The sequence below is a fragment of the Canis lupus genome, chromosome 11 (assembly GCF_003254725.2).
Source record: "Canis lupus dingo isolate Sandy chromosome 11, ASM325472v2, whole genome shotgun sequence".
Taxonomy (NCBI): Eukaryota; Metazoa; Chordata; class Mammalia; order Carnivora; family Canidae; genus Canis; species Canis lupus.
The window spans coordinates 26,295,281-26,315,992 of NC_064253.1; the positions used below are offsets into that span (position 1 = coordinate 26,295,281).

At 36.6% G+C, this 20,712-nt stretch overlaps 1 protein-coding gene across 2 annotated transcripts in view; it reads right to left on the reverse strand.

Annotated features, from left to right (window-relative positions):
* Positions 1-610: 610 nt before the first annotated feature.
* KIAA2026 (KIAA2026 ortholog) overlaps positions 611-20,712 on the reverse strand; it is a 116,466-nt gene continuing 96,364 nt past the window's right edge. For both annotated transcript variants that reach the window (XM_035696652.2, XM_025432074.3), the window contains 2 exons: positions 6,335-6,522; positions 611-4,898 (listed from right to left, as the gene is read on the reverse strand). In XM_035696652.2, the coding sequence (XP_035552545.1) occupies positions 1,258-4,898; positions 6,335-6,522 (3,829 nt within the window). In that variant the 3' untranslated portion in view covers positions 611-1,257. The remainder of the gene's footprint in view (positions 4,899-6,334; positions 6,523-20,712) is intronic.

The window sequence follows — 20,712 nt, forward strand, 5'->3', positions numbered from 1 at the left end:
TATTCATTTGTTATTCTAAATTTAAAAAGAAAAATTCATGTTTTTATCATTTTGGAAAATCAGTTAATTATGAAAAAACACCTCCGTATAAAAATAGACATATCAGAGGGAAGCTAAGGAGTATGTAGAACCTTTTCATACTAGCATCAGAACTTCTTGTGAATCTAAGATTTAAAAATAAAAAGTTAATAAAACATATCTGAGGTGCATAAACACATACCAAATATACTGGGCCTGAAAGAAGATTACTTATTTTGGTCAATGTAGAATTTGGTGGTGAAATAAGAGAAAAAACTTAAAACAATGAAATCCAGAGTGAAATTTTATACCAGAAGTAATGCACAGTCTATGGAAAAAAGATTTAAAGCATCAGGTCTACCACTACCAGCTCAGGTTTACCACCCACTAGCTGGGTAACCTTTCAAGAGTACTGTGAAAATTAAATATGTGAAGTAAAGTTTGTAAACTGCAAAACATTGTGCAAATGCTAGCCATTAATTCAAATTTCCCAGCCTTAATTCCTTTTTGTAAAGGTCTATCTTCATTTTATATAATGTATTCTTTCAACGGGATAAGAACGCACTTTAAAAATGGTATTCAAACGCAGAAATACAGCAACTCAATTTATTACATGCAGATTCCTCTGCATTGTTGCTAACAGTTCACTGGTCCAAAATTACTAAAATACTTAAAAAACTATACATTATGTAAACAAAACATAAATAAGACAACATAGTTCTTTGTACATATAGTTTAGTACAGGTTGTTAGGGATTTAGGAATATGTACAATTTTACACAATGGACTGCATTTTCACAATGCATAAATATATATATATATTTATATTTTTACAGAAACAAAAACAAGATTTCACTAATGACACAAGATATCGTATTGTAGATACACGTTCCAATAGTCCAAATTCAAGAAGAAACATGTCAATGCAAATGTGCAACAGCTAGCTTACTCCAAACTAGTGAAACTTGACTGTTCAATTTATGCGACACAGACAGGTAAATCCTAACTGTCTATTTTAAGCATTCTTTGAAAACATACTCATACCAATGAGTGAAATGGAATAGATCTTTTCTTCCCCAAGAAAACAAAGCCTTGTTGCAAGCTAATGAAAAGATACATTAATACACACACACACACACAACTATGTATAGCATGTTTTCAACAGTATAATAAAGTTAAAATTCTTTTGAGAGTCAAAACAATGCCCCATTATTTAAAAACTGGCTCATTTAGTCTAAATTCAAGATGCAGCTGTGTCGGGATTCTCTAAATCAGATGAATGAAAAGTAGGGAAGACAGAGGCAGGATTTCGACTGGCAGATACGACAATTTGAGACAGAGATGGAGAGACAGAAGAAACCTTAGATGCTGGAGTATTTATGGTATTCAAAATGGCTCCTTCTGGGCTAACCAACAATTTTTTGACTGATGTGTCCAAATGAAATACTGATGTATTACTTGGCAGTGGAGGATTAGTAGAGCAAATGGCAGAAACCAAAGATGTCTTAGCCAAAAGAGGAGCGGGAGGAGACTTAATTACTGAAGTCAAGGACACTGTTGGTGTGGGAGGTGGAACAGAAACTTTAGCAGTTGTGTTTATGATTTGTGGAGTTGTATGTACTGTGGGTAGATGACTGGCATTCCCAAGAGAGTTTACAATTTTTGTGGAGCTTCTTAGAGACTGTTTCACAGGCTGCCCACTTAAAGAATTATTTGATGTTAGTGTAATCTCGGCAGGGTTATCTACTGATGTAGGTGGAAGGCCTTGGCCACTGTTAAGAACTAAGGGAGGTCCATATTTTGGATTAGTAGATATAAGAAGAACATGGCTGCCAACTCCAAGACCTTGTGGTGGAACAATAAACCGGGTTCCATTAATCATGATCTGAGTGCCAGGTGCCAAAGGTGTACTGGTGTTGATGACTATTTTTTGCTGAATACAAGATTCACTGAACTGACCCCCTATCACACTATTTACATTAGATGGTGCTGTAGCAGTGTGAATGGCAGAACCACCTGGAGCCGAACTGTAACTGGGAGTTGATTTTACTAAAGCAGGAGATATTTTTTGCTGGTTTGGCAGAGAAGCAAAATTGGAAATATTAATTACTTTACCTGGACTTGGTGAAAGGGGTGGCAATTCAGTCTGAGGTTTATTTGTGTTTATATTTGTTGGCACTGTAGTTGAAGTCCCTGGTGACTGAAACTGGACAGAAGTCCAAGATTGTCTTTTAGAAAGAGATATAGGACGTGTGGCTCCTGGTACTGTTGCCACTTGTGGAACTGTGTTGATTATTTTAGGGGATATAGTCACAGGTGTAGGCAAGCCAACAGTAACAGGGATTTGCAAAGCTGACGTTAAACATTTAGGAGACACTGTTGGTTGTGTAGCTGAAATCAGAACAGATGATGCAAGATGTCCTGTTTTCACAGTTGATATAGCCACAGTGTTTCCGAGATTTGATGTGCAAAGTCTATTTGACAACATAGGCATAATTCTTGAAGAGGTATCATTTCCACTGACTAAAACAGGAGGTCGTGTCCCAACAGAAGCAGAGGTTGAGGTCACTGAAAGAGAACCCAAAGACATATTTGCTCCTGTTACTGAAAACATGTTTACTGCTCTTGTTGCAGAAACCACTGATTCATTAACAGGAGTAATATTTTGACTCACAAAATTTGAGCTTACGGGAATTGAATTACCACTTGTTGACAATGGCAAAACATAGCCTTTCGTACTTTTTTCTTCTCCTTTTGGGGTTACGTTTTGCAATATGTTAATTGATGGTACAGCAGGCACACTGCCTGAACTATTTACAATTGCCTGACCTATGTTCAGTCCAATTTTCACATCTTTTATCTGAGACACAGTTGGTGATGAATTTATTTTTATTGGTGCTCCCACTGTTGATGGAATTAGCACTATCTGGGGTTGTTCTGGACTCTTAACATATGTTTTATTCAAAGGGGGAGGAAGAGTTTGTTTTAATGGTTCTGCTACAATAGCTGGAGTTGAAGAGCCACTAGGAATTGGAGCGTTAATAAAAACTAATTTCTGGGCAGAAACACCTGTAGATGTTGGTGCAGGTGTCACATTAATTGCAGTTCCACTGCCAGAAGAAAGAATAGATGGAGCTGACACCAACATAAGTTTGTGAACTGCAGTCCCGCTGATCGCATCTCCATTTGTTGCTGCTGTTGCTTCTGATCTTGTAACAGGGAAATTTTTCATGAAATAATCTACTTGTTGCTGTTTATTTGGAGTATGAATAACATTTGCATTGGTTTGTCCAAGATTTCCTGTTGATATGCTAATTACACTTAGTGAATTATTTGCTGTTGATGGTAGTAGAACGCCAGAAGAAACAGAGGACTTTAAGGGAGAAGAAGGCATGTGTGAAGCTTTATCTATCATGTGGCCCAAATTACCACTGCAGGAAGGTTGGCCTAATGTAAGCCTGAGATTCTTCCCCACTGACGGATTAAAGCCAGTTGGAATAGAAACAGAAGTTGGTGTTTGGCTAAAAGGTGGGAGACTAGATGTAGTAGTTATTCCAACTGCGGGTGAAAAAACAGAGGATGATGAAGTTGTAGATTTGGGCACCAGAAATGCCTGAAGCTGAGGAGCAAAAGTGAAAACTGAACTTGCAGATAAGCTATTAGGTGAATTTTGATCTGGACTGGTCTGTACTTTTACAACTCCAGTGTTCCCACCTCGTGTCCTAACAAGAATTGACTGTGAATCTCTTATACACACAGTTTTCAGTTCTTGCTTTGCTTCAGAAGAATCAGCAGTTTGTTGTGCAAAACAGTTAAGGGAACTACCAGGATCTGTAGATCTACTTAGTGTAGATGCTGATAACAGAGGCTGAACTGTTGAGGAAATGGATGAAGCAACTGGCTGGGAGAATGTAGCTGCTGAAACTGCATGCTTGCCTTTTCCTGACTCACTCTGGCTAGTTTTAACTGGTGGTGTTAAAAAATTACTTATGGAGGTTTTAGGTGACAAAGGTTGTGGCCTACCACTACTCACATTTGACAAAGGTGTAATAGTCCTATTGAAAACTATATTAGGTAGTTGGTTAGAAACAGTTCCCGCTGAGCTGACAAGAACTGATGCTAAAGAAGAGTTTACATTTGCTGTCTGTGGGAAAGATGAACAATGTTGTTCTGTACCTTTCTGTTCAAGTGGCAGTATTTCTTTTGCAACTGCTTTCCCTTCTTTGTGCTGAATCACAAAATTCTTAGGCAGAATGAGAACCTGCTGCATGATTTTTTCTCCTGTTTTAGGATCTAGCACAGGTTGCATCTGAATCTTCACAGAGCTGTTTTGGAGATCTACGGGCAACCACTGGCCACAGGGCATTTTGTAGACCATTTGTAAAGGACCTTTTGTACTGCTGTGGCAGGTCAATGCTGGCTTTATGGGGCTTGCTTCTGGAGGAGACAGAATTGCTTTTTCCACTGCAGGAGGACTTCTACCTGTGGAAGGGGACAGTTGATTTGTTAAGGTCACTTTGTTCCCAATATTCTTTGCAAGCAAGGCCTGAATAGGTTTGGTCCCTTTCTGGAGAATAGATACTGGTGTTGAATCCATTGAGGCAAATGACTCTGGAAACAGTGGCTCCGTATGCTTTAATTCATTCAAACAGTCAATCTGCATCTCACCTTCTACATTCTCAACTGTTGTCTCATTTGTGCTTAACTTTGCTCTCTTCCTTGGGGAAAGCTCTTTTGTGCTATCATCCAGATAATTTGTTTGTTTGGACTGTCGTTTAAGTGTTTTAGGCAGAATCTTCAGAACATCTTTAGAAGGCAATTCCTTTTTCAACGACTTGCTTCTGGCCATAGGAAAATCTATTTCAGACAGTTTCTTATCATCTAAAAAAAATTACAAAAGTATTTTGTTTAAATAAAACAGCAACTGAATAGCAGTAATAAGACCAATTATAAAAAAGCAAATCAATCTCTGAACGGGCAATTTATTAAATTTACTATAGGATGATTCAAAAGTCTCAGCACCCTGATTGGAAATTAATGTAACATGATCTTTGATACAGCAATCTTGATGACATAACCATAATGAGAAATTTGTTTTTGTTCAAACTACTGATTCTGCTGTCAATACAAATACAAAGGAAAATTTACATCTCTTAAAGAGATACTCAAGCCAGCAATTAGAGCTCAGAATTCTAATCCAATTTCAGAGACTCTAAAAGATGGAAAATGTCCAGTTTTTCCTGGTGCTTACTTATTCATTCCTACAGTAAAAAATTTATGTTCATATATGGTCAAGCTGAGTTGATGAGAAGTTACTTTTTTTCAATGCACCAAAGACATGTAAAACAACATTTCTAACTGCAAATTTTCATACTAAACTCTTATGTAACTAAAGGGAGTTATTTAACTAGATTTAAAGAAAAAAGTAACTAGATATATGGAATAACATAATCTGATAAATTGAAATGAATTATAGATAATTTTTTAAATTTATTCATGACACACACACACACACACACACACACACACACACACAGGGGCAGAGACACAGGTAGAGGGAGAAGCAGGCTCCATGCAGGGAGCCTGACGTGAGACTCAGTTCCAGGTCTCTAGGATCACACCCCAGGCTGAAGGTGGCACTAAACCGCTAAACCACCGGGGTTGCCCGAATTACAGATAATCTAATCCAACCTCCTTATTAGAAAGATATGTCTACTCTGAGGATTCATTTGGCCATCAACCTTGGTCATTCCTCATAAAAGTCTTCACAGTATTAGGGACTTGTCAAGTTCAATTTAAATCAAATTTAAGAACAGTGCTTCAAAATAGTAATAATAAAAAGAGGATGAAGCTGTTTTAGAGATCTATGATTGTAGATCAAAGATGTGTGATCTATAATGCGCAAAGACATGCCTACAGTTCAGAGACAGGCAGTGGCTCCAAAAACTCCTAGAAATATAATAATGACTCCAAGGAACCTTTTTATAAGGACAAAGGACACTTAAAAATATACCAGATTTCCCTAATCAATACACATCATTAACACAGATTACCCTTTACGTTAACAAAAGTTACTAAAACTTCTCTTTGTGGTATTAGTAATTTTATTTTTTAAAAGATTTTATTTATTTATTTGACAGAGAGAGCGAGAGAGCATAAGCAGGGGGAGCGGTGGAGGCTTCCCAGCAAGCAGGGAGTCCAATGCTGGACTTCATTCTAGGACCCCAGGATCATGACCTAAGTAGAAGGCAGACACTAATTGACTGAGCCACCACCCTGGTGCTCAGTGTTGATTTTAAAAAAGTTTTAAAAACTACCTGAATCAAAGTGTTCTTTTTCCAGGATATCTAGAGGTTCTGTCGCATCTACACACTTGATAATTTCTAATTTAGGAGATTCTTTTCCAGGATCTCCTTCACCTTCTTCAGTAGTCCACAGTTCTCTAGTAAATTTATCATGATCAGGCTGTCTTCTGAAATCATCATAGTCTTTCTTTAGGCGGCTCCTGAAATAAAATGCCCAACATAACAAATAATACACATGTATTAAACTCTTGGAAGCTAAACTAAATATTTTAAAAAATATCTTGAAATTAAGTCACTAAAAGCTACATTATCAACAATAGCCAAACTATGGAAAGAGCTCAAATGTCCACTGACTGATGAATGGATAAAGAATATGTGGTGTGCATGCACACACACACACACACACACACACACACACAGAATATTACTCAGTGAGCAAAAAAGAATGAAATCTTGTCATTTGCAACAACACGGATAGAACTAGAGTGTATTATGATAAACAAAGTAAGTCAGAGAACAGCAACTGAATAGCAGTAATAAGACCAGGAGATTTCACTCGTGGAATTTATGAAACAAAACAGATGAATATATGGGGGGGAAAGAGAGCAAGAGGGGGAAACAAACTATAAGAGACTTAACGATAAAGAACAAACCGGGTTGATGGAGTGAGGTGGTTAGAGGATAAGCTAGATGGGTGATGGGTGTTAAGGAGTGCACTTGTTATGATGAGCCCTGGGTACTGTATGTAAATGATGAACCACTGAACTCTACTCCTGAAACCAATATTGCACTCTATGTTAACTAACTAGGATTTAAGTACAAATTTGAAAGAAAAAAAAAAAGCCATTGAAAGCTATGTTTTAATTTCAAATGTGTCTAAGATGCTTAACTCAGATTATATATACAATTTCAGAATAGAGTGTTTGAACATATCACCAATTTGTCTAAAGGCTGCTATAAGACCTATTAAATGAGAGAGAGGTAGTTTTTTTTCTAACTGCATGAGACATAGATTTGATATAGTTTTATAATTACTGATTATAATATGGTGAAAGGGCCATTTAAAAAAGTTAATAAAATTCTAGACACTCCACCAAAAAACTAGAATGAATGAATTCAGTAAAGTTGCAGGATACAAAATTAATACCCCGAAATTGGTAGTACTTCCATATACTTACTAATAACAAGTAGTAGAAAGAGCAGTTAAGAAAACAATTCTATTTATAATTGCACTTAAAAGAATAAAATACATCAGAATAAACTTAACCAAAGAGGTAAAAAAAACCTGCACTCTGAAAACTATAGAACACTGATGAAAGAAATTAAAGATGACACAAATGGAAACATATTCCATGCTCATTGACTGGAAGAATTAATATTGTTAAATGTTCTTATTGCCCAATGCAATCTACAGATTCAATATGATTACCAAAATACCAACATCATTTTCCACAAAACTAGAGGAAGCAATATGAAAATTTCAAAAGACCCCAAACTGCCAAAGCAATTTTGAGCAACAAAAACAGAGCTGGAGGTATCTCAATTCCAGATTTCTAGATATACTACAAAGCTGAAGTAATCAAAAGTTACTTAAACAAAACTAGACACACAGATCAAGGGAAAAGAATAAAGAATGCAGAAATAAACACACACTTATATGGTCAATTAATTTACAACGAAAAAGGCAAGACTATACACTGGGAAAAAGTCTCTTCAATAAATAGTGCTTGAAAAACTGAACAGCTACGTGTAAAAGAATGAAGCTGGACTGCTTTCTAACACCACACATCAAAATTAACCTCAAATTAATTAAAGACCTAAATGTGAGACCTGAAACCAGAAAAATCTTAAAAGAGAATACAGGCAGTAATTTCTCTAGTATTGGCATGGCAACATTTTTCTAGATTTGTCTCCTAAAACAAGAGATATAAAAGCAAAAATAAATTATTGGGACTATAAAAAACTAAAAAGTTTCTGCACAGCAAAGGGAATGATCAACAAAACAAATAGGCAACCTACTGAATGGAAAAAAGTATTTGCAAATGACATATCCAATAAAGGGTTACTAACCAAAATATATAAAGAACTTACACAGTGCAACATCAAAAAGCAAACTATCTGATAATGAGCAGAGGACTTGAATAGACATGTTTCCAAAGAAGACATACTGATGGCCAACAGACATATGAAAAGAAGCTCAGCATCATCAGAGAAATACAAATCAAAACTATAATGTGATTATCACCTTACACCCGTCAGAATGGCTAACATAAAAAAATCAAGAAGTAACACGTATTGGAAAATGTTATTTCTCCATTAATGAAAACAAACAACAAAACAAAGCACCCTCTCTTGATTCCAGATTCCAGCTACTGCCCTATTTCTCTGCTCCACTTTATAACAAAACTCTAATTCCTCTCCCTTAATTCTCTTGAATAGACTCTACCTTACTGAACACTTCTTTTTAGTCTCCTCTACTGAGTCCTACTCCTCTTCACCATCTCTAAACGTTAGAATGCTCCAGGGTTCAGTCTCTCTTCTTCCCTATGTATGTTCACATTCTAGGTAATTTCTACCAGTCAGAGCTTAAATATAATCCATATTCTGACAATTCCTCAATTTATGCCTCCAGTCTGGTTTACTCCCTTGAACGGGGACTCATACTAAAGTGCTGGCTCAACCAGCATCCAACTGGATATCTAAAAATCCTATCAAACTTTACAGGTTGAAAATTTTTTTAAAGATTTTATTTATTCATGAGAGACACAGAAGGAGAGAGGCAGAGATATAGGCAGAGGGAGAAGCAGGCTCCTTGCAGGGAGCTCAATGTGGGACTCGATCCTGGAACTCCAGGATCATGCCCTGAGCCAAAAGCAGACGCTTAACTGCTGAGCCACCCAGGTATCCCTACAGTTTGAAATTCAAACTCTTGAAGAATTCCTGCCCTGCAGACCCCCTACTCCTTTAGTTTCCCCTATCTAAACTAACAACAATTCCATTATCAGTTGTTTAGACCAAAAATACTGGGCATCATCTTTTTACTGTTCATTTTTTTTTTTTTAACACTCTATATCCAATGTTTAAGAAAATTCTGCCAATCCCACTTTCAAGACACATCCAGAATCCAACCATTCCTTGCCATCTGCATTGCTACTCTTGGGGAACATTATCAAAAAGATGAGAAGGCCAAGTGACCCATGAGCTGGACCTGGGTAGGTTCTGCTTGCCTTTCCTGTTCCCAGAGGCTGTTCCAAGAACACAGCCTTGAGATAGTGATATAATACTGAAAACACCTGCACACTATATGGCTGCATCCAGTTAACACCTCTCCTATAAACTTAAGATCTGGCAGGCAGGTGCAGAGATCCATTTGTCTTGCTGCCAGCCAAGACAAGCCTCACTGAATTTAAGATCTATTTACTTATTCAGACACCTAACAAACCTGGAGTGGCCTGCTTCTTTCTTTATCTCTCCCTGCCCTCTGAATACAAATGCCAGTTTCAGATTATACCAGGGAAACTCCTAAGAGGGTTGTGAATCAACAGCTACCACCTTGTTCCAAGCCACCATCATTTTTTTTTTTGCCTGAATTATTGCTTTTTGCAACTGATTTCCCTGTTGTCCCACACTACATTAATCTCAATATAAGAGGCTGTGTAAGTGCTTTAAAAGATAAGTCAGATCATGTTCCTCCTCTGCTTAAAACTCTTCAATGTTCTGTCACCTTAGAGTAAAAACAAAATGTAAAGACATACACAACCTGTCTATGGTTTCCTATACTATTGTTTTTTTTTAATTTATTTTTTATTGGTGTTCAATTTGCCAACATAGAATAACACCCAGTGCTCATCCCATCAAGTGCCCCCCTCAGTGCCCATCACCCAGTTGTCCCCCCCCCCCGCCCACCTCCCTTTCTACCACCCCTTGTTCGTTTCTCAGAGTTAGGAGTCTCTCATGTTCTGTGTCGCTTTCTGATATTTCCCACTCATTTTTTTCTCCTTTCCCCTTTATTCCCTTTCTCTATTTTTTATATTCCCCAAATGAATGAGACCATATAATGTTTGTCCTTCTCTGATTGACTTATTTCACTCAGCATAATACCCTCCAGTTCCATCAACGTCAAAGCAAATGGTGGGTATTTGTTGTTTCAATGGCCAAGTAATATTCCATTGTATACATATACCACATCTTCTTTATCCATTCATCTTTCGATGGACACCGAGTCTCCTCCCACAGTTTGGCTATTGTGGACATTGCTGCTATAAACATCGGGGTGCAGGTGTCCCGGCGTTTCACTGCATCTTCCTATACTATTCTGATTATTGACTCTTACTCCTCACTCACTCAGCTCTTGTGACATTTATGTTTGTACTTCCTCCAAATGCCAAACGTAATGCCAACCTTCAATCTTCTGCCTCTTCTTTTCCCTCAGATATTCATATGACTTTATCCCTCACTTGTAGGTCTCTGTTTGAATATCAACTCATCAGGGGGCCTTTCCCTGAAACCTTAGTAAAAGAGTATCCATCATCTAATCCAAATCAGGCATTTCCTGTTCTCCTTATCCCACTTTATTTTTCTTCACAGCGCTTATCACTAACATTTTGAGTTCATCTGTTTCTTCCAAGAATGCAAGCCACAGATGAAGTTAGAAATTAGTAACAGAAGGAAAACTGGAAAAATTTACAACCTTATGGAAATTAAACAACATACTCTTAAACAACCAATAGATCAAGAAGAAATTATAAGAAAAATTACAAAATACTTATAGATAAATTGAAATGAAAACAACATACCAAAACAATGGGACACGGTAAAAAACAAGAAAAATCTCAAATCAACATCCTAACTTTATAACATTAGGAATTTGAATAAGAAAAACAAATTAAATCTAAAGCTAAGGGAAGGAAACAATAAAGATTAGATCAGAGATCAACGAAACAGAGAAAAGAGGAAATCAATGAAACTGAAAGACCAACAGATTTAACAACCCTTTAGATTGATGAACTCAGAAAAAAAAGAGACTCAAATTTGGAAAATCAAAGGTGAAAGTGAGGCCAATATGACTGATTCTATAAAAGGAATTTTAGGAGTACTATGAAAATTGATTGCCACCCAAATTGGATAATCTAGATGCAATTCACAAATTCCTAAAAACAAAAATCTACCAAGATTAAGTCACAAAAAAACCTCAGAAAATCTGAATACACCTATAACTATTAAAGGAGAAATGAATCAATAATTTAAAAATCTCTCAACAAGGAAGAGAGTCCTGATCTAATGGATTCATTGGTGAATTCTACCAAAAACTTAAAGAACTAATACCATTCCTTTTCAAACTTTCCTCAAAAATCTGAAAAGGAAGAAACACTTCCTAACTTGTTTGAGGCTAGCATGACACTAATGCCAAAGCCTGACAAAAACATCACAAGAAAGCTAGATCTTTCTATTTCATTTTTTGTTTATATTTTAATTCTTGTTGGTGAACATATAAAGTGTAGAATATAGTGATTCAACAATTCCATACATGACCCCCCAGCGCTTATCACCAGAAGTGCACTCCTTAATTGCCACCACATATTTAACTCCCCCCCCCCCCACTCTCTTTCTGATAACCATTAGTTTGTTCTCTATAGTTAAGAGTCTGTTTCCTGGTTTGTCTCTCTCTCTCTTCTTCCCCTTTGCTTGTTTTGTTTCTTAAATTCCACATGAGTGAAATCATATGGTGTTTGTCCTTTTCTGATTGATTTATTTCAATTAGCATTATACTCTAGCTCTATCCATGTCATTGTAAATGGCAAGATTTCATTCTTCTTTATAGTTGAATAATAATATTCCAGTGTGTGTATGTCTATGCCACTTTATCAATCAATGGAAACTTGAAATGCTCCCATATCTTCACTACTGTACATAATGCTGCTGTAACATAGGGGTACATGTACCCCTTTGAATTAGTGTTCTTGGATTCTTTGGATATCCAGTAGTGACACTGCTGGATCATAGGTCATTTTATTTTTAACTTGAGTAGCCTCCATATTGTTTTCCACAGTATCTGTGTATGCATTCCCATCAACACTGTAAGAGGGCTGGTTCCCCTTTCTCTATATCCTAGCCAATATGTTTTTTTTATGTTATTGATTTAGGTCATTCTGACAGGGGTGAGGTGATACCTCATTGTAGTTTTGATTTGTAGTTCCCTGATGAGGGGTGATGAATATTTTCTGTGTCCATTTTGCCATCTGGATGTCTTCTTTGGAAAAATGTCTGTTCATATCTTCTGCCTATTTAACTGGATTATTTGTTTTTTTTTCGGTGAGTTGTATAACTTCTTTATATATTTTGGATACTATCCCTTTATCAGATACGTCATTTGCAAATATCTCCTGCCATTGTGAAGGTTGTCTTTTAGTTTTGTTGGCTGTTTCCTTCTCTGTGCTGAAGCTTTTTTTTTTTTTTTTTGAAGCTTTTTATTTTGATGTAGTCCAGTAGTTATTTTTGCTTTTGTTTTCCTTGCCTCAGGAAACATTATCTAGAAAGACACTGCTATGGCCAATGTCAAAGAAGTTACTGCCTGTGTCTTCCTCTAGAATTTTTATGGCTTAAGGTGTCACATTAGGTCTTTAATCCATTTAATTTAGTGTATGGTGTAAGAAAGGGGTCCAGTTTTCCCAACATCATTTACTGAAGAGTCATTTTCCCATTGGATATTCTTTCCTGCTTTGTCAAAGATTAATTGACCATATTAACTGTGGGTTTATTTCTGGGGTTTCTAATTGGTTTCCATTGATGTATCTATTTTTGTAACAGTACAATAAATACTGTTTTGATTACTACAGCTTTGTAATATAACTTGAAGTCCAAAATTGTGATGCCTCCTGCTTTGCTTTCCTTTTTCAAGATTGCTTTGCCTATTCAGGATCTTTTGTGATTCCATGCAAATTTTAGGATTGTCTGTTCTTGGTCTATAAAAAATGCTGTTGGTATTTTGATAGGGATTGCATTAAATGTGTAGATTGTTTTGGGTGGCACAGACATTTTAACAATATTTGTTCTTCTAATCCTTGAACATGGAATATCTTTCCATTTCTTTGATCTTCTTCAATTTTTTTTTTCTTCTTCAATTTTTTAAACCACTGTTTTATAGATTTCAGAGTACAGGTCTTTTATCTCTTTGGTTTGATTTACTTCTAGGTATCTTATTATTTTGGGTGCAAATGTAAATAGGACTGATTCCTTAATTTCCCTTTTTGCTGCTTCATTATTGCTGTATAGAAACAACAGATTTCTGTACACTGATTTTGTATCCTGTGATTTTATTGAATTTGTGTATCAGTTCTAGCAATCTTTTGGTGGAGTCTTTTGACTTTCTATGTAGAGTATTATGTCATCTGCAAATAGTGAAAGTTTTACCTCTTTTTTGCTGATTTGGATGTCTTTTATTTTTGTTTTCTGACTTTTGTGACTAGGATTTTCTGTACTATGTTTAATAAAAGTTGTGAGATGGGACATCCTTCCCTTGTTCCTGACCTTGGGGAAAAGCTCTGTTTTTTCCCATTAAGGATGATGTTTATTTATTTTTTTTTAAAAGAAGGATGATGTCAGCTGTGGGTTTTTTAATGTATGGTCTTTATGATGCTGAGGTATGTTCCCTCTAAACCTACTTTGTTGAAGGTTTTTATCATGAATGGATGTTGTACTTGGTCAAATTCTTTTTTGCATCTATTGAAAAGATCTTTAAATGTCTAGTTATTTTCACCTGTGAAGAATTCATCTGATCCTTGAGTTTTCTTTGTCAGGAATTTTTTGGTTACTCATTCAATTTTGATTGGTTATCAGTCTTAAAATTTTCTATTTCCTTCTGTTTCAGTTTTGGTAGTTTATAGGTTTCTAGGATTTATCCATTTCTTCTAAGTTGTCCAAAGTGTTGGCATATAGTTTTTCATAATATTGTCTTACAAGTATTTGTACTTCTGTGGTATTGGTTATTTCTCCTCTCTCATTTGTGATTTTGAATTTTTTTCTTGATAAGTCTAGCTAAATGTCTATCAGTTTTATTGCTATTTGTTCAAAGAACCAGTTCCTGGTTTCACTGATCTGTTCTATTGATTTTTTTTTTAAGTTTCTGTATCATTTATTTCTGTTCTAATCTTTATTCTATCCTTCCTTCTGCTGGTTTTGTTTTGATTGTTGTTCTTTTTTTGCTCTCTTAGATGTAAAGCTAGGTTGCTTATCTGAGATAGGTGTTGCTATAAACTTCCCTCTTAGAACTGGTTTTGCTGCATCCCAGAGATTTTGGACTGTTGTGTTTTCATTTTCATTTGTTTCCATGTACTTTTCCATTTCTGCTTTGACTGCCTTGTAGACCCATTCGTTGTTTAGTAGCATGTTATTCAACCTCCATGTATTAGTGGTCTTTTAAGATTTCTCTTATGGCTGTCTTCTAGTTTCACAGCATTGTGGTCAGAAAAGATACATGGTAGGAGTCTGATCTTCTTCAGTTTGTTCAGGTTTGTTTTGTGGGTCGATATGTGATGTATTCTGGAGAACGTTCCATGTCTATTTGAAAAGAATGTGTATTCTGTTCTAGGATGGAATGTTCTGAATATATCTGTTAAATCCATCTGGTCCAAAGTGTCCTTCAAAATCACTGTTTCCTTGTTGATTTTGTTTACATGATCTGTCTGTTGATCTAAGTGGGGTGTTAAAATCCCCTACTATTATTGTATTATTACTGATTAATCCTTTATGTTTGTTATTAACTGTTTTATGTATTTGGGTGCTCCTATGATGGGTTAATAAATATTTACAGTTGTTATCTCTTCTTGCTATTGTTCTCTTTATATTCATATAGTATCCTCCTTTGTCTCTTGTTAAAGTCTTTCTTTTAAAGTCTAGTTTATATAAGTATTACCACTCTGGCTTTCTTTTGGGATTGATTTGCATGATTGTTGTTTTCTTCATCTCTCCACTTTCAGGTTGCAGGTGTCTTTTGGTCTGAAATGAGTCTCTTATATGCAGCATATAGATGGGACTTTTTTTTTTATATATAAATTCTGTCACTCTATGTCTTTTGATTGGAGCATTTAGTCCATTTACATTCAAAGTAATTATTGATAGTATGTATTTATTGTTATTTTATTACTTGTTTTGTGGTTGTTTCTGAGGATTTTCTCTGACAGCTGTCTTTCATGTTTTGCTGATTTTCTTTAGTGATGTATTTGGATTTCTTTATATTCTTTGCATGTTGTTATCAGTGGGTTTTTATATATGGTTACCATTGGGGTTATATATAATCTCTTCTGCATACATACATTGAACCCATTCTCTTCTGTTATTATATTTTATATTCTTTCTTTTGTGAGTTTCTTGACTGATATTTTTAACAAATAGCCATTTTTATTGCTTTTGTGTTTTCATTCCTTTACACTGTCACTCCTGGTCTCTCTTTACCACTCAGAGTCCCCTTTAATATTTCCTACAGGGCTAATTTAGTGGTCAACAACTCCTTCAGTGCTTGGGAAATTTTTCTCTCTCCTGTTCTGAATGACAGCCTTGCTGGACAGGGTGTTCTTGGCTGCAGATTTTTCCCATTTATCACTTTGAATATATTATGCCACTTCCTTGTAGCTTGCAAAGTTGTTGAAAAATCTTTTCCTAGCCTTAGCTTTTAAGGCACTTTATCACATTTTGACAATTAATTACAGTATGCCTTGGTGTGGGTCTGTTTTTGTTAATTTTGATGGGAGTTCTCTGTGTTTCCTGGATTGGATATCTGTTTCCTTCCTAAGATTAGGAAAGTTAGCTACTATTTCTTCAAAGAAATTTTCTGTCCTCTGATGAGTACATCTGATGGAGTCACTGAGTCCCCTAAGTGTATTCTTGTTTTGTGTAATTCTTTTTTCTTTCTTTTGTTCAGCTTGATTGCTTTCCACTACTCTGTCTTCAAGGTCACTAATTTATTCCTCTGCTTCTTTCATCCTGCTATATTCCATCAAGAGTATATCTCATTTTGTTTATTGAGCCTTTTATCTCTGCTACTTCTTTTTTTAAGATTTTATTTTTAATTAATCTATATACCCAATGTGGGGCTTGAACTCACAAGATCAAGAGTCTCAGGATCTACTGACTGAGCCAATCAGATGCCCTTTTATGTTAGTCCTTAACTCTGTATTAAGGGTCTTACTCATGTCTTCTACTCTTTTCTTGAGTCTAGTGAGTACCCTCATGATCATTGCTTTAAACTCTCTATCAGGTATGTTCCTTATATCTGTTTGGCTTAGATCTCTGGCTGTGGCCTTGTCCTGTTCTTTCATCTGGGACAAATTTCTCTGTCTCATTTTGTTTGCCTCTCTGTGTCTATTTCTCTGTGTTAAAAAAGTCAGCTATATCACCTGCTCTTGAAAGAAGGGATTTCATGAAGAGGAGGTCCTAGAGTCCTCTGCAGTGTAGTGTCCCCTGTTTATCAGAACCTGACACTTCAGGAGAGTATTCTATATGTGTTGCTTACATCCTGCTGTTGTGTCTGTGTCACTTTTCCTTTCAGTGCAGTTGTCTGCACTGCCCATCTGCTTGTGGAATGTGCTTACTCTGTGGTTAGAAGGACTCAGACAGACCTGTTCTCAGGGGGCATGCCCACCAGGGAAGTTGGGAATAGGGCATCAGTGTTAGCCAGATTGCCTTGGACCACTACTCCTATGCAAGATCACCCAAAGTGCTGTGGCTGCTGGGGACATGGAGCTGATTGACAGTGCGTGACAATGACTGGTCATGGTCTGTAGCAGTAACAGTTTTGCACTCAGAGTCTGGGCAGGTTGCACAGGCAGCTTTAAAATTTGCTCTGGGCCCTTGGTCCAGGCTATAAGTGTCTATGCAGCCCCGTCTCCCACAGAAAGTTTATGTTTAATGCTGGGAGTTTGGGAGAACCAGTTTCCTCATTTTTAAAGAAGTCCACCAAAATGCTCTGAAATCCGTATGAACAAATCTGTCTCCTGTTGGCTGGTGGTGTTGTGTAAACTGCCAATTTTATGTTGCCTCTCTGAACAGGCTGCTGTCTCTTTAAGGGCAGCAGCCCAGCTATCATTTTCCCTTCAGGCTCCCCCAGTGCTGAGTCAGCAGACTTTTAAAGGTACAGATCCAATTCCCACTGGTTTACAAACTCATAGAATTCAGTTCTTCTGGTTTTTTGTTTTATTTTATTTTTAAAGATTTTATTTATTCATTCTTGAGAGACATAGAGAGAGAGGGGCAGAGACATAGGCAGAAGGAGAAGCAGGATCCCTGCGAGGATCCTGATGTGGGATTCACTCCCAGGACCCTGGGACCACAACTTGAGCAGAAGGCAGACATTCCACCACTGAGCCACCCAGGCATCCCACTCCTCTGGTTTTAAAGCCAAACATTATGGGGATTAGTCTTCCCCTTATGAGTTCCCAAACAAGTGTTTATTTCTTTGCCTTCTCTGCATGCGCAGCTCCCTCCCTCTGCAGGTAGATTCTTTCTTTCTGACTTTCCTAACCTTTCAGATACAGCTTCTTCTCTATATTTAGTTGTGGAGTTTGTTCTGCCAATCTTCAGATTGCTCTCTGGTTTATTGACTTGGATGTGGATGATATCTAGTTGTAAACACTGGGTGGTGAGCTCAGGGTCCTCCCACTCTGCCATCTTCCCATGCTCCCCCATATCAGTATCTTTTATAAACAGAAGCAGAAATCAACAAAATACAAGCAAATCAAACTCTGCAGCATACTGAAAGGATTATATATCATGATGCAATGAGATCTATTCCTGGAATGCAAGGATAGTCCAACATATGAAAACTGATTAATGTCATACATTATATTAAGACAATAAAGCAAAGGAACCACATGATTATCTCAAGAGCAGAAAAAGCATTTGACAAAATTCAACATTCTTTCATGATAAAAACACTCAACAAACTAGGAATAGAAGGAAGCTAACTCAACTTAAGAACAGCCATACAAGAAAAACCCATAGTGAACATATTTAATGGTGAAAGATTAAAACCTTTTTCTTCTAACTTTGGGTACAAGGCAAAGATGTTCACTTTTGCTGCTTCTATTCAACATTTAACTGTTCTAGACCATGCATTAGGCAAGAAAAAAGAAAAAGCATCCAAATTGCAAAGAAAAAAAAAATCTCTTTTTACAGATGACATGATCTTATATGTAGAAAACCTTAAAGATTCCAAGGAAAAAATTGTTAGAATGAGGTCAGCAAAGTAGCAGGATACAAAGTCAACACAAAAGAATCAGTTGCATTTTTATACAGTAACAACAATCTGAAAAGCAACCTAAAACAATTATTTTAATAGCATCAAAAAGAATAAAATACTTAGGAAATATCATCAAGCCTTAAAAAGGAAGAAAATTCTGACCTGTTACAACATGGATGAACCCTGAAAATACAATAGGTGAAATAATACAGTCACAAAACCACAAATGTTTTATATTACATGAGGTACTTAAGAGTAGTCAAAGCATATGGACAAAGTAGAATGGTGGGGGAGGAGGATGGGGAGTTATTTAATAGTTACAGAGTTTCAGTTTTCAGTTTTACAAACTGAAGAGTTCAGGAGATACATTGGGAATAATAACATTGATTATGAATGTATTTAATACTAAAGAACTGTACACTTACAACTGGTTAAGAGGGTAAATTTTGTCTGTGCATTTTATTGCAATGGAAAAATATTGGGGGAAAAGAAGGAATGTAAGTGACAGAGTAGGGCTCTATTTAATCAACACTACTTTTTCAAGGCTTAGGAAGTACCTTGGACACAGCAAGCACTGAAAAATATCTGTTGAATTATGAAGACTGAAGAAAGGGAAATTAAGGAATCAATCCCAATTAAAATTGCACCCAAAACCATATGATATCTAGAAATAAACCTAACCAAATAGCTAAAGGAACTGTACTTCAAAAACTACAGAACACTTATGAAAGAAATCAAGGAAGATGTAAAGAGATGAAAAAACATACCATACTCATGGATTGGAAGAATTAATATTGTGACAATGTCTATGCTACCCAGAGCAATTTACACGTTCAATGCAATCACTATTAAAATACCACGGGCTTTCTTCACAGAGTTGGAACAAATCATCTTAAGAATTGCATAGAACTAGGAAAGATCCCGAATAGCCAGAGCAATGTTTGAAAAAAGAAAACCAAAGCTGGGGGCATCACAATGGCTGACTTTAAGCTGTATTATGAAGCTGTGATCATCAAGACAGTACAGTACTGGAACAAAAACAGACCCACAGATCAATGGAACAGAATAGAGAACCCAGAAATGAACCTTCAACTCTATGGTGAACTCATCTTTGACAAAGCAGGAACAATATCCACTGGAAAAAGGACAGTTTCTTCAATAAATGGTGCTGGGAAAATTGGACAGTCACATGCAGAAGAATGAAACTAGACCATTCCCTTACACCCTTACACCATACACAAAGATAAACTCAAAATGGATGAAAGATCTAAATGTGAGACAAGATTCCATCAAAATCCTAGAGAAGAACACAGGCAACACCCTGTTTGAACTTGGCCACAGCAACTTCTTACAAGATACATCTATGAAGGTAAGGGAAACAAAGGTAAAAGTGAACTATTGGGACTTCATCAAGATAAGAAGCTTCTGCACAGCAAAGGAAACAGTCAAAAAAACTAAAAGAGGGATCCCTGCGTGGCGCAGCGGTTTGGCGCCTGCCTTTGGCCCAGGGCGCGATCCTGGAGACCCGGGATCGAATCCCACATCGGGCTCCCGGTGCATGGAGCCTGCTTCTCCCTCTGCCTGTGTCTCTGCCTCTCTCTCTCTCTCTCTGTGACTATCATAAACAAATAAAAAAAAATTAAAAAAAAAAAAAAAAACTAAAAGACAACCTACAAAAAAAAAAAAAAAAAAAAAGACAACCTACAGAATAGGAGAAGATATTTGCAAATGATGTAGCAGATACATGGCTAGTGTCCAAGATCTATAAAAACTTATTAAACTCAACACCCCAAGAAAGAAACAATCCAGTCATGAAATGGGCAAAAGACGTAAACTGAAATTTCACCAAGGAAGACGTTCATAAGGCCAAAAAGCATATGAAAAAATGTTCCACATTACTTGTCATCAGGGAAATACAAATCAAAATCACAATGAGATACCACCTCATACCAGTGAGAATGGTGAAAATTAACAAGACAGGAAACAACAAATGTTGGAGAGGATGTGGAGAAAGGGGAACCCTCTTGCACTGTTGGTGGGAATGCGAACTGGTACAGCCACTCTGGAAAACGGTGTGGAGAAATTTAATTTCAAGAAATTAAAATTAGGACTGCCCTATGACCCAGCAATTGCACTACTGGGTATTTAACCCAAAGAT